Raw genomic sequence first — 14,571 nt, 5'->3', positions numbered from 1 at the left:
AGATTTATATCATGCAATACAAGTCACAAAAAAGTATTTTTCATGCCAAAATCTAATCAGGTGGTTTAGAACCCTACCAAATAGCAAGTAAAAGCAGAAGTGAAGTAGAAATAAAGTGTTGGAATAACTGGGTTAGATGGGGACCCAGACTCCCGTCTCCTGAAGGACAGCAGTATGCATCTCATTCAAGACACCCACCGGCCCGCTAAAAAATGGACTATTTTTATCTTTCAGAGCCACAAAAACTTCCTTTTGCAATATTTCTAAGGAACACTGTGAGATCTTATTCCAAAATGTTTGTGTTTTTGTCCAGGCCTAAAAACATAAAGTTCCATCCCAGAACATGAATCAGTTTGATTATGCTTCACAAAGTCTCATAAGACTGCAATGGAACAAAGGAAATCTGGGATTTATGGGAATATTAATCACTTGTTACTCATTTCCAGACATTTATGAAAGCTGTAAAACCTACTCTTGTGATATCACTCTGCAGGCATAGTAAAATATAAGTGCTGCTCCCGCTGTGCTGACAGCCTTCTCAAAATGCTTTGAGCACTGTGGAAAATCCAAAAGCGCAGTCTGTGCGTGGAAGGGGAGCTCTGGCCTCAACAGCTGCATTTAACAAGGCTCTGCGGTCCTGTAACCTTAAGCACTTTGGATTTTTGGCTGGTTTTGTGTCAAAGAATGATGACACCAGTGCATGTCTGTATTCCCACACAGCAGATATTGAAATTAGAGGCTCAGATGTGAGATACCTGCAGTTTAGTTGTGAGGGATCGATCTTGAGAAGCTTTTTCTGTGCGCTTCTGTTCGGACTCAGCCTTGTTAAATGTTTCCCCCTGTACTAAAATACAGCCTCGGTTAGCTGTATTGTAGCCTCTGAGGTAAATTAACTTTCTGGATTAACTCAGCAGGAGCTGTGATTATAACTAACAATGTCCTTCTGTTTAATTCTGTTCATATTGCCTCAAAAAATAGGGCCTCCTCCTGACACACGGACTTCACAAGAAGGATCATAAAAACCTGAGTTCCTGGTTAGCGTAAATGTACACTGAATGTTTAGTCTGACATTGCACATCAACGAGTAACACGTCTAGCATCTTAAAACAATTTGAGGGCCGAGAGAAATATTATGTACGGCTCAGACTCTCTGTTGGAACAAAGTGATTTATTCGGCACTCTTCTGAGGCATAAGTAGGAGTTTTACAGAATTGTTCTGTGTCCGTAGGAGCTAGATAATTGGATTACTTGCGTCACTGTAATTATTTTGACACAGAAATGAGTACTTGCATTTGCTATAAGGAACGCTAAAAAATTTGGTCGGACCACAAACCAAAAAAAAAAGAAAAACACAGCAGCAGAATTAAATTGTTGTTTAATGGAAATTCTCTCCAGCACTGCGGCGTGTGCTCTGTCAAGTGCCCATATAATTAATGATTTGCCTCACAAATCTCATCTGTGCATAATGAGGGAACAAGTGCTATTAGAAAGACATCAGTGAGATGGTTATCTTTGGAGATGTATTGTAAGCCGTGGGCACACTGACAGGCTCACCCCTGCTCTTAGGACAGACGGAAGTTTTATGACGTTTGAGGAGGTGATATCGACTCCATGCCATGCTGTTTGGGCTTCCGTGACTGAGCAGATATCCACTGCTTCTTGCCAGGGTTACTTTCGAGGCAGCGTGACTCAGTTGTCAAGCGACGTCAGGAGCCAACGTGACAAAAATGAACAGCAGCCTTGAGCACACGTTGATGAATCCACCTTCACTGCTGCTAAATTTGATAAGTATATGTTTCCTTTGCAAATGCTGTTTTTCTCCTTTTACATTACAGCAACCACCGTGCCTGCGGCCTGCCGCCCCTCTGTTTTTTTGCCACAAAATAAGATGCTCAGATGGATGTTGCAGCACACAAGCGGATCAGTGATTCGCTGTTGGGCATTGCTTTGGCACTTATGTTCTTAATATCAAAGGGTTTGAATCAAAAGGACTTAATTATAGTATCATGCAGCAAGCATTGTCTCCCAATAATACTTCAAAGGATTTGAAAAACACCGAGCTCATTTGAGATTATAATTTCTAAGTGTTGAATGTTATCTTAAAGGAGGAGTTATTTCATTAGCTTGTCTCTACTCCTCTCTCCGTAGGCACTCATTTCTTAAGGAGAAAAACTCTATCAAGTGGAATTCAACAATCCAATAAAAATCCTAACTGTTTTGGGCTCTGTGAATAAATTGACTTGCCCTTTTTAAACATGCAAAAGTGCCGTAAGAACATCGTTTTAAAAACAGGACACAACGGTTTCAAAATTAGCCAATTCAATGCTTCTGGGAATTATCTGCCAATCTTCAACTAATAGAGGTAAAAAGTAAGTTTTTCTACTGCAGGAATATTATGAAAAATGATCCATTAATTCCCGTCCCGACCTAAACATCCAGCCAGTGAGCAGATATGATGATGTTAAAAATAAGTCTCTGAATGAGAGGAGATTTTCATGGATTGTCTATTTTATTTTATTTTTTTAAGCAATGGCACTGAATACCAGCACACATTATGCTAAAAAAAAAAAAAAACGCTGACTGACAAATGCATGCTTGGTTGGTCGCTAATAATGTAAATGCGAGCACATTATCATGACTTGGACCAAAAAGCACAGCAAAAGACTCCAGGAACTCAAAGAAAAGAAGCTGCATTTGAAAGAGTAAGTTCAAGGGTTAGTTAAAAACACCAGGCAGGCAAATTAATTTTAGAGAGCCGGCTGCGACTAAACCCCACCCCCTCAAAAAAAAACAGAGAGAAAGAGAAAAATTAGGAACAAAGTCCAAAACCCATAGAGGGACTAATCAGGGAGTCCAAGCAAATGCACAACACACAAAGACAATCTGGCAAATGAACAGTGGCAGCCTAGCAGTATGTTGACAGCAGGGGTGATGAGAGGATCAGGTGAGTGAAGAGGAGGCGCAGGTCAGGTGATACTTGTGGTGGGAAAACACAGGCAGGTTGAATTGGCACCCAACAACAGTGTTATCAGTTGGAGAAAAACAACCAGACCAACAACGAAACCCCAACTAAAAAAAATCATCTCAACCTGCATTTAAATGATAATAATCCAAGACAAACTAGCAAATGTTTTTTTTGTTTGTTTTGTTTTTCCTAAGTCCTAAGTGAATATTTTACTAATAAAAATGATAACTCTGAATGATTTGTCCCAATCCCACTTCCTCCTCTTAGCCCTACCCCTTCATTTTGAGGGAAAAGGGCATTGATTTTTTTGGGAGGGTATCTAGGAATAGTGGGCCCACCAAACAGCCTCCAACACCCCTAAAGGCTAGATGACCACTACCCCTTGATATATAGTATATATATAAAAAAAGAAAACTGGTATCTAATTTCTGCAAAATGTAGAAGTAGGGCCAGGTGGAAGGGACAATGGATGAAACTGGGATTGGGTACGTTATTTGAAATAATCTATCATCCAGCTTGTTATGAGCATCCATTTAAAAAACAAACAAACAAAAAACAAACTCTGTGATGGTATGGAATTGCATTAGTGCTCATGGCAACTTGCACATCTGTGAAGGCACCATTAATGCTGTAAGAGATCTTGTGGGCACCAGTTAGCTGTTGTTTATTACCTCTCAGGCTAGCCGGTTTCTCATTGTGCACCTGCTGTTTTGGTCTAACACTGGTGCTACAACTTGACAATCTTTGGTCTCTGCGTGCTCCAGGCATGCTCACAGGCTGTGACAGTGAGCTTGGTAAGTGTGTGCTGCAGGGACAAAAGCCACAGTGAAGTGTAGCCAAGAGAAAAAATGGACACAGAAAAGCTGCTATGAAAACACCTACGGATGAATTAAACGGTCACCTGAGTCTTTGTGGGTAACTGAATCAAAGTGAAACGCCTCCTATCTTTGGTTTCTTTGGGCAGCAAAGTGCAAAAACCAGACTCTTCACCAGCTTCACACGTTTCCATGGCTGTCATATGCTCCCGGTCAGTGTTGCAAAAAAAAAAAATCTCAATTATCAGTTTTAGATGAGGTGCACTCTACAAGAATGAAAGATGGGAGCACGAAGGGGAGAAAAATGACCATCCATTCGGAACCATCTGAGCAGTTATGATGACATGATAGTTTCACACAGACTTTTCCAGGAAGTTTCACAGCTGAAGACTGAGGCACGGAGCACTGTCGTGTTTCACACTGCTGAGTGAAACCACACACATATCCACTTTTACAGGCAAATTTTTAAACTCTCCGGACATATTTTGGCTTTTATCCAGTGTGCTGTGACCATGCCGCTGTTGAGGAACGTTCTGAGATCCCTAAAATAGACGGCCTCTGACATGTTTCTGAAACTTCCCAGGCCGACACGCTCCCAAGATGGAAACTTTTCAAAACAATTTACATCTTACTCCACTGACTGCATTGATCAGATTTTGCAAAAGATAAACCCACACCAGCAGGCTGTCGGTCAATTATGTTGTTTTTTTTTGCATTCATTGCATCTCAATCATTGCATGAATCACTATCTCTGAGCTTACATTCAAAAGCTAATTTCAAACTTTGCATGAAATTATCATTGTAATGATTCATTTTGATGCAAAAGGGGTTTAGCTGAGCACTATTCATTAGAAGAATGTCTTCTTCTCTTGGCTGTGCCATAAGAATTCAGCAGAGCCTGAAATTGTGAACCACACAGAAGCTCCTTACATAAAAGCTGAAAAATAATTCTTACGAAGTGCAGATCTCACTCCTGCTAATGTGATAACAACCATTACTCATCCCAGTCTAAGCCATTCATTTATAGGACAACGTCAGTAGATTTGAACCTGTTGCAAATATTGGGATTCTGGTTTTGGGAATCCAGCTGAACCTTTAGAATGAATATAAAGCACTGCCAAGCTTGAGGAATCACAAAGCAAGATACCAAATGGTGTCAGATTTCCTTTGTTTTCCCTGCATGCTCATTATACAAAAATCGCTCAACCCTGACATATTGACAAGAAAAGCATTGGCAAGGAAGATGCAGCTGAATCGTGAGAGAATGTAGCAGGAGCACTGGAGAAAAAGTGTATGCTGGTGCTCATAATGGGATTAAGTCATTTACAAACAATAGAAAGAAACAAACTAGTTATCATGAGTTCATGAAGTGCTGCAAATTGTCCATTCCTAGCCGAATTCATACCTTTTTTTTACCCCTAAAAAAACACGTTGCAGCTTGTTTTTTGTGATCGCTGATTCTTCAGTGAACGAAGAAAGGTTGATGAGTGAAGGAAAAAAACGACAACCAAACGTTTCGGTTTTTGACAAAATGCAGTATTTATCAGCTTTTGAGATGATGCCAGTCCAAGCTGAAGGGGAAAAAGAAGACAAAAACACGAGCTGAAATAAACAACAGGAAGGTAACAAAAATAGTCAGAGTATTTCACAGTGCAAAAAATCAGTTACATAGACAGTGTCTGCTTGTACAGTATTTACATTGGCATGACCATACAAAATACATAGCATCCAGAACCCACAAGACTAATAGCATGTCTTACATGTGCACCAGGTCAAAGACAAATCACCAGAAGCTTAAGAGGAGGATGAAGTTCATACCAAAATATATATATACTTGTTTTGTTATGTGTGACATCAGCTGTAAAGCCTTTTCCGCAGTCATGATTGCCCTTCCCTGCCCTTCCTAACTCCTGGCTGCTGATTAAAAAAAAAAATGAAAAAAACACAACAAATGGTTGAATTGTTGGTTTTTAACTAATCGTAATTCATGGCGACTTGCAGTTAAATGACTCTTAATTGGAGCTAGCCATCTTTTATCAGCCATCTAAACTGCTTCATTACAATCAGTAAATAGTTTGACACCCTTTTTAAATCCTTTTTGTTAGTTTCCAGAGGTGAGTGTTCAGATTTCATCGCGGATAAATTCTTTCTTTTCCTGTATTTCTGTATGCAGCCCATCATGTTGCCATCAAAAGAAAGCTCATGTTCACACATAACACACACATGGATTGACAAGTCAATTCTCTCAGTTATTATAAATGTGAACACGTGAAATGTAAATACCAACGTACTGTGTGTGGTTAAAAGTGTAAATTCTGTCTCGGCTACAGTCTACTGCAAACTTTTGGACACCCCAGTTGAAAAGGTCTTTCTGTGGCAAAGTTCAAAGGTCTTTGAGTTAATGCCTTTTGGAAATCAAGTCGTCATTTACTCACTTACTGTAGCTGTTCACAGTAACGTAAATCTTAATCTTTTTTTTTACTTTTGATTGTACGGTAGATCTGTAAGAATTGCACATTTTCATGTCCTTTCTTACAACCCTCTACTATCTCATATCTCACAAAATTTGTGTGTCCAAGAGTCATTCCAGTTAAAAAGAAACTATAACCAAACTCTCATTAGTTACAGTAGTAACGTAGCAACATGTAGACAGAAGATAGGACTGAAAGTGAAAATCAGCCAATCAAATCATTGCAAGGGCCTAACCAATGCAATACTTCCTGAAAACCACATCCTTATCTTTTATTTAATTAAACTGTTTGTATGATTTGTATGGAACTGATAAAATGATATGCAGCTTTTATACAAGTATTTTACATTTTCATACATTTTTAATTTCTTTGATTTATTTATTTATTTTTTGATGGGTCCGTTAAACTTTTTTTTTTCCTCTTTCCCAGTTTATTGTAAAGGCGAGCATCAATTTTTCTTTAAGGAGCCAAAACAAATTACAGTTGCAAGAGCCGCCAGAAGCTGTAATGACTATTGGCCACATGGACTAGAATAACAAATGCGTTGCTTTGGCAGCATTTAAATGTTAGTTAATGAATTCGCAGTCGAGAAACTTGCTACGATGCTAAGAGGTTTTCTGTAAGTGCCAGACACAATTTCAATAAATGTCTATGTCTTTATTTAAAAACTTTATGAACAAAAAACATTAAGCAAATGAAAAGACATTAAGCCAGAATGCGGAGGTGTTCAGGACCATAAAAGGATACATTTATCTTTGATGTTTGCGCAAGACTTTTAAAAAGATGTGAAAATGTTTCCAAGACATCAGATTGTTTGTACAGTGGATGAGATATAAACATTTTATCTTTCAGAAGCTTTTCTATTGCTCTGAATGCTCAGTCGCAGAAAACCTTCTGAAGAGAATGAATAAATGTGCACAGAGGAATGAGTTGACCTTTTTCTTTAAAGGCTGACAATACATTTTTGGCATCGTGATCAGTTAAAGGAGGATCCAGAATAAAAAATCTTTGTTTGTATCACTGACACAACTGATAGCGTACTCCACTTCACTTAGTGAGACAACTCCTGTAGCTGATCAACATCAATATAGCTTTTTATTTGTGGGTTTTTGCATTTTTGTCTTTCTGCCCCGTCATCTGCAGCATCAGCACAAATACAGGAACTGCCAAACAACAAAGCCATCGGGCACGCAGCATCACAGGACGTACACTTAACACATACTAAGGAACTGGCAAGAGTAACAGAAAATGAGAGCAAATCATTTAAAACATTTTCCAAATGAGAAACAGAAGCCTTTCGTATAGGTGAGGTTAGGGATGATCGGCTTCATTTTGATAGTCCTCATCATCGCGCCAAGCCATAACCGCTACCATCCTCACTGTCACATTCAGCACCATCATGTTAAACAGTAAACACTCCGGTCACAGTTATTTCTGTTTTCACACCAGCCTCTGTCACACACAGATTAGCAGCTTTAAGAAGTTGACACTTGTCAAAAGCAGCTCCTCTGTCACACCAAGTTTTTCGACATCAAAGTTCTCATAAAGCAGCTGCAACTGTAAAGTAAATGTAAAAAGCATCAGCTTTGTAGCTGATCCATCTTCCTCTCGATGAGCTCTATAATTCCAGACCCGTATTATTATCTTGCGCTGAACAAACCAGCAGTAGCCTCTGAGATTTAATCACTGAGATATGGCGGTCAGACCAGATTCGTTTTCTTTTCTTACTGTACATTTCCGTTGCTCTGTTGCTCCTCTTGAGCTGTGTCCACTGCTACGCTCCTCATCCTCAGGGTGACTTAAGCATATATGTCTCCAGATTTCAGAGCCACCAGCTCAGAGTCTTCTGTGTGGCGCCCATTCAGGTGTTCATTGTTAGAGTCATGGTGGAACACGAAGGCAGGCACCTCGGTGATGGAGGTGGCTGTGTAGGACGTGGAGCGCATGGAGCAGTGGTCCTTTCGTCTCTGACCCCACTGGGTTTTATACTGCATCCACTGTCTCTTTAGAGCCACCTGCACCTGGAAGTCAGACAAAAATGGGTCACATACAGATCTTACACTCTCAAGTGCAAACAAAGTACAGATCAAAAACATTTCTTTGAATTTCCACCAAAAGCACTTCCTTCTCTTAAGCTTCCCTGCTCCACTTTGACCAACAAATGATTCCACCAGGCTTCCAAAATTTACTCACAAATCAAAAGTGGTTGCAGTAAGGAAAGCAGAGCCCATGTAAACACCATCTTGTGACAATATAAGTCAAATAGACAGTGATCTCTTAACCGATGCATTAGTAATTCCTCCGGCATATGTGGGTCGCTAAAAATTCAAGGTAAACACAAGAAACTTGTGCTAAAGAAAAAATGGACCAGACTTCCCTATAATCCCTATATAGACCAGTGAGCAGTGCTGACCAACATGTCACTGAGGTCATCAGGTGGGAAACATTTGAATGGCATTAGCAGATGAGAGCTGGGAAAGTAGAAGATTAGATTAGATTAGAAAGCTTTATTGTCATTGTGCAACAGACAAACTGTACACAACGAAATTACAGGGGGCTCTACGAGATGCTGGTCCTGATATAAATAAGAAATAAAACAAAATAAAAAAATAAAAATACCACAATATAGATACAAGTGCAAAAATACAAAATGAGATACAAATGGAAAAATACTATCTTACATTATTGCACAAAAGATTATTGCACCGGGGGTTCTGTGAGGGTGGGGTTATTGCACAGGATGGTGATGGCTTTTGGAAAGAAACTGTTCTTGAGTCTGTTTGTCTTGGCTCTGGTGCACCTGTAGCGTCTGCCAGAGGGAAGCAGGTCAAACAGGTGGTGGGCGGGATGGATGATGTCTTTGATAATGTTTTGCGCTCTGCTGAGGCAGCGAGATGTGTATATGTCATTGATGGAAGGAAGGGGGCAGCCCACGATCCTCTGCGCTGTAAATTAAACACCAAACTTAAATTTTTTGTCCAAATTTGTGCATGTGGTCACATGGTCACATGGTAAAAGAACGATAGATTCAACCTGAAGATCAAATCGTGTAAATAATCGTTCTCTCCAGCAACAGTTTTCCATAACTGCTGAAGGTGTATGATCTTCCTGTTTTTGGCCAGAAACACACCTACGTTTATCTTCACTACATTATTTAAAGAGCTTCTTTTCATCCTTTTTGTAAGAGCCCTGCATCATTCAGCAACACTACAGAAGCTTTTTTCAAGAGCTTTTGTTCTCTTCACTGCTCTGCACAAACAAAATGATTAAAATATTAAACAACTTTCGGTAATTATGCCAGCAGCAGATTTTCTTGCAGCCGTTTTGATGTCAAAGATGAACTCGACAGGGACGTTGAATTGACACCGAAAACACATTAACATCACAAAATCCATTACTACCCGGATGACTTACTGTAAGTAACTCCTCATAATCCTTCTATTTAGTCCTTAATGTGATGATCAGTCGTGCTGTTATATATAGAGCAACTTAATTAATCTCGCAAATCCAAAATTCAGCAGGGATGCGGGCCGACGACAGACCAGAGTTTTCCATGGATGGACCTTAGGCTTATGTTTGCCCCAGAGACTCCAAACACCTCTTAGCTATCTGATCAGTTATCAACACGATCTTGTGACACAAGTTGAAATAGTCCACAGCGCAAAGTACAGCAGTGTAGCAATAAAGGTTAAAAAAAGTGTACAATTGCAATATCTATGACTCTGTACATTACATGTATGCCTTATCACCCCACTCGGGAATATAGGCCTTCAACAGGAGTCATCCACTTTCTCTTATCCTATGCTGCTGACTCAGTTTGGTTCTAAAGCCTATTTTCTTGATGACTGCCAGGGGGTTTCTTTATCAGGTGTTTCTTTCTCTTTCCTTGGGGGCTTCGTTCCAGGTATAGCTTAAGTTTTGATTCGTCTGCATGTTGACGTCCTATGACGTCCGCTATCCATGTCTTGTGCGGGTTTGCTTGGCCACAAATGCTTACAAAGGTGTTAGAATAGATGAGGAACCGTGCTAATCCACAGACCTTTGTGACACTTCAAACTCCTTCAAGTAAGAGATTACTGGTTCAAATCTTGTCCTGCCCAATGTTTTCAAAGGTCATTATACTTTTCTACTTTCCTCCCATGAGCAATTTCTTGTCTTTCCACTGAGCTCTAATCAGTAGAAAGGTAAGCAGGGTGAGGTATCAAGAGTACGTGGTTAGGGTTAGATTCACTGTGTATGTTTAGGTCGACATATTACAAAATAAAAAGTTAGACAGTTACAAAATGTACATGGTTACATCTTACACACTTTTATGATTATTTGCAGCATTTCCCGTCATGTCACATGATTGCTGCCTGACAAAAACAACGACCTAAGGATACTTTGCCATCTTACAATTCATAACCATGGATTGTGACCTTGCTATGTTTTGGACCAGTGGATATATGTATGTATCATATGTTTTCTGTTGAGACTAGGGTGTGGTTATGTATCTGGCATCCTACCAACCTGAAGGGCATCCAGGAGAAGGCCCTACATCTGTTGTCAATACTGGAATCATACATTGTGACCTTATAAGCTTACTCCTTGTGTTTTTTTTTTTAATAATGAAGTTTTGGAAACAGTGAAGTACCTTTTCTCAGCCAATCCTCAGAAAAGGGCAATGCTGGAATTACATTCACTAACTCCCAATGTTGTTTATCTAGCCATGCAAAGCCTGCTCTTACACAAATTTGGCCCTCTGAGGCATTCGTGTGTAGGCCATCGAGGATTTGAACAGATGACTAAATTAATGGCACCTGAATCTAAGCAGGGTTTTGTGGACAGACGGAGGCAGAGAGCAATGAACAAGCTGATGATGATGGACTGGCAACGTGTCCAGGATGAACACATGGCTGTCTGCTGGACTTTTCTCCTGAATGTCACAACAAAGGAGGGCTCTATGGCAAATAATGATCAGAGTAGTAATAATACCTATATTCATTACATTACTAATACAATATCCTAAACTATTAGTACTTAGTAATTGCACTTAATGGCAAAAACGTACTTTTTATATTAAAAAAAATTGGCCTTGAGTAATATTACCTTATATAAGTGGGAATCATGTGGCTATCAGATGTCAGTCAGATGTTATTTTAAAAAACAAAGGCACACACATGGTCTCTCTGTACAGCAATAATACAGTATTATCCTGGATTGTAAAACAGGGTTTGCAAGAGAGAGAATGTCCCCCCTCTTGCAAACCATGAGTTCAATGCTCATGCATCAAGCATGCACATGCCTGGCTTTGTGCAGGCTGGTTTCAGACTAATTAAACAGAACAGAGCTAAAACCCTCAAGTAGTGCAGTGTCAATCAGCATATTCTGTAACACTATGATAGTGGTTTTATTTACTATGGGTGCATTAACATACAATCATTTCATGGCGTAAATTGAGACACTAATTGTCATAATGAGACAAAAGAGCAGCTGAAGCTTACAGCTTCCATGTAGAAAGTCTTGGTTGATGTCACAAATACAGCTTGAGAGCTGTTTCTCTCGCTGCCCCGACTTTACAATGGAGCCATTGAAGAAACAAGGCAGGTCTGTGCAGTTTGGCCTTGAAATCAAAAAACTTAATTGAACCAATTCCAGGAACCCTTGCCCTGATTAAAAAGCTTGAAATGGTCATTATGTGGGTGAAGCAAACAAGTCCTCTCGTTCCCTCGCGAGAGTTTGTGTGTTTGTCCTTTGAATATTTTCCACAAATGGTGTTTGCATCTTACGAGCCATTTACCTTCTGTCAGATGATCCTCCTGTCTGCTCGTGAATGACCTAATGGCTGCCCTTTTTTTTCTGGATGAAAGTATAAAACACAACTCCGCAGTAGGTTGCTGTTTGCCCTCTGTGTCCTCGTGTTGCCCCGCTGTCTTATTAGTTTACACAACAAAATACCTCGTACCAACACACTTTTATCTTTGAATCATAGAATTTCACAGCCACCCCCCCTGCTTTGCACATGTCACAAACAGAGAAAAACATGTGTAATTGCGTGTGTTTGCACGACTGAAACTGTCATGGATTAACGGATTAAAAAAATTGCACGTGGAGACCCTCAGCTTGAAAACATCTTTCATGCAATGACTCTGAGGAGTCAAGAGGTCTCCACGACCTCATTAACCTCAGAAACAGGCTTTTTGTGGAAATTTAGCCCATTTGTTTGGAGATGAGGTTTGAATCCAGTTCTGCATGCTCACAGTCAGACAGCTGCAGACAGATTTAAAAAGGCTGACAGAAGGACTTGAAAGGAGTCCACTTCCAGCTGAGCTTGGCAGACACACTGTCGTTTATTCAATGTCTCTTTTCTCCTCACCTGACATGACCCTGCAGCATCAAGATAAACCCCAAAATGCCTTATAACCAATCACAACTGAACTAATTAACTAATAACTCAAGCCACAAAGCCAAACTTTGAGTCTGTGTTTGATATTCATGGGTCACATCCTGATTTGCTGTCAGGTTAAGATGTATTTTGAATAGCTTTGACCCCCAGAAACAAAATCTAAATGTTTTACCTGATGGAGTGTGATGTCTCGTACAAAATGGCTTGAGGAATGAGCAACGTTACTGCGCCATGACTGAACAGCTACCAGTGTAACATCTGCAGGGTGACCTTTATAAAAGGCCAATGGCTCTCTCAAAACCGCAGCAATATTCCGTCAAACATGGCACCAGGTTTTAAAAAAACAGTTGGACATTTGGGGAGTTATTACTTCCTTCCTAAGAAGGTTTGTACCACTCATGTCCCTTTAATCCTCATGTCGAGGCTTAGCTTAGTGTAAAGATTGGAAATAACAGTGAAGGCTTTCACCAATGGCAATTAATCAACCAAAGACACTGCCTCAGTGTCTCATGGTTTTGGACTCTTAGTGTGAGTTATGGTTAATATTTCTATTTAATGTTATCCTTTAAAAGAGTTTTTCCCTCACGTGTCTTTGCCTTGTATTACACACTTTGTGTGGCTGCCCATGTGCTTGTCTTCTTTGCTCCAATCGTTGCCATCTTTGTCTCATCAGCCCCTCTGTGTCTACAACCTGGTCTTGAGGCAAGATATGAAATAGCCCTGCCCAGTCTCAGTAGAAAAGATTTGTCCACACGTCCAAAACGTAGCAGTGTCACATTAAAGATCCAGAGATTGTGAGATGGTAACAGTTTCATAACCTCACATTTTGGAGGCGAAAGTGTTCAGGTGACGTGATGCCAGCATGTAATGTATGTATTTATACATTTTTATGGCTCTAACCACACTGCCTGAATCCCAAAAGGGTAAAGTTTTGGACTCAGACTTTGTCCTCTTGCGTAACAGTTCACGGTGTAACGCTCCTGTCCACATTCTCTTACTACCCTTACAAATGTTTCCGAACATGTTATAATTTAAGTTCTTTATCGAATAGCTCTCTAATCCTGTGATGTGGCTGCAGTGGAGTTGGATGTGGGTGAAGCTGAATGATCCAACTGCAGTTCACAGCCAGACATACTTGCCATATTTGTAACAGTTTCGCATGATGTAAAACATAAGCCTGTTAGAATATGCAAAGAAACAGGGATGATTTTACAATTTTTGGAGCCTTTATTGTAAAACGGTTCCATTTTTTTTGCGCTAATGGCCGACCTGGCAAAAAACAACAAAAAGCCTTGTGTTCATGCTGATAGACATGAATTCTGCACATTTTTCAGCACAACTTTCCAACTAATGTGAAATTTTTTTAAACAAATGAGTGTCTGTTTTAATACAAGCTATGATGTTTAAGCTCTATGTTGTTTCTAAAGCCTGCAACATTACACAGGGAAAACCTGAATAACGTTGCATTATACAGATCATACAAGTTGTTTCTGAGAACACAAGCCAATGGACTCATTTTTATCACTTGTCATGATTTTGAATGAATTTCCATGGGATTTTGTTGGTATATAGACTATCTCCGTCCTTTTTTTCTCTGTTTTTTTGTTTTTGTTTGTTTGTTTTACTTTTCCAGTCTGTGATCTTTGTCTGTGTCCCTTGGCAGTTCATCTCCCCAGTGTTATTAGGCTAAGTTTGGAATCTTTTTCATCTGCCCGCCTCAGTTTGTATTCCTCCGGAGTTTTGCCTGTTCAGCCTCATAATCGCTCGCCTTTTGTTTGCCATGGGCCTGTCTGCCTGGGTTTGTGTCTCATCTGGGTCCTCGTCCTGAACTCCCCTTAACACGCAGCTCCATTTTTGAGCTCACAGACATGAGAGTCGTTCCAACCTTCTCAGCGAACTCACCAAAGAGTTAAATTCTTCCTAACTCAGTGTGTA

The 14,571-nt window shown here is 40.0% G+C and overlaps 1 protein-coding gene across 2 annotated transcripts in view; it reads right to left on the bottom strand.

The window, feature by feature from the left end:
* Positions 1-7,324: 7,324 nt before the first annotated feature.
* The window catches only part of calcr (calcitonin receptor), a 62,745-nt gene continuing 55,498 nt past the window's right edge, over positions 7,325-14,571 (bottom strand). For both annotated transcript variants that reach the window (XM_075449050.1, XM_075449049.1), the window contains one exon: positions 7,325-8,272. In XM_075449050.1, coding sequence (XP_075305165.1) covers positions 8,051-8,272 — 222 coding nt within the window. In that variant the 3' untranslated portion in view covers positions 7,325-8,050. The remainder of the gene's footprint in view (positions 8,273-14,571) is intronic.

The sequence above is a fragment of the Odontesthes bonariensis genome, chromosome 18, assembly GCF_027942865.1.
Source record: "Odontesthes bonariensis isolate fOdoBon6 chromosome 18, fOdoBon6.hap1, whole genome shotgun sequence".
NCBI lineage: Eukaryota > Metazoa > Chordata > Actinopteri > Atheriniformes > Atherinopsidae > Odontesthes > Odontesthes bonariensis.
Note: the sequence above shows the minus strand (reverse complement) of the source record. Positions and strands in the feature narration are given on the sequence as shown.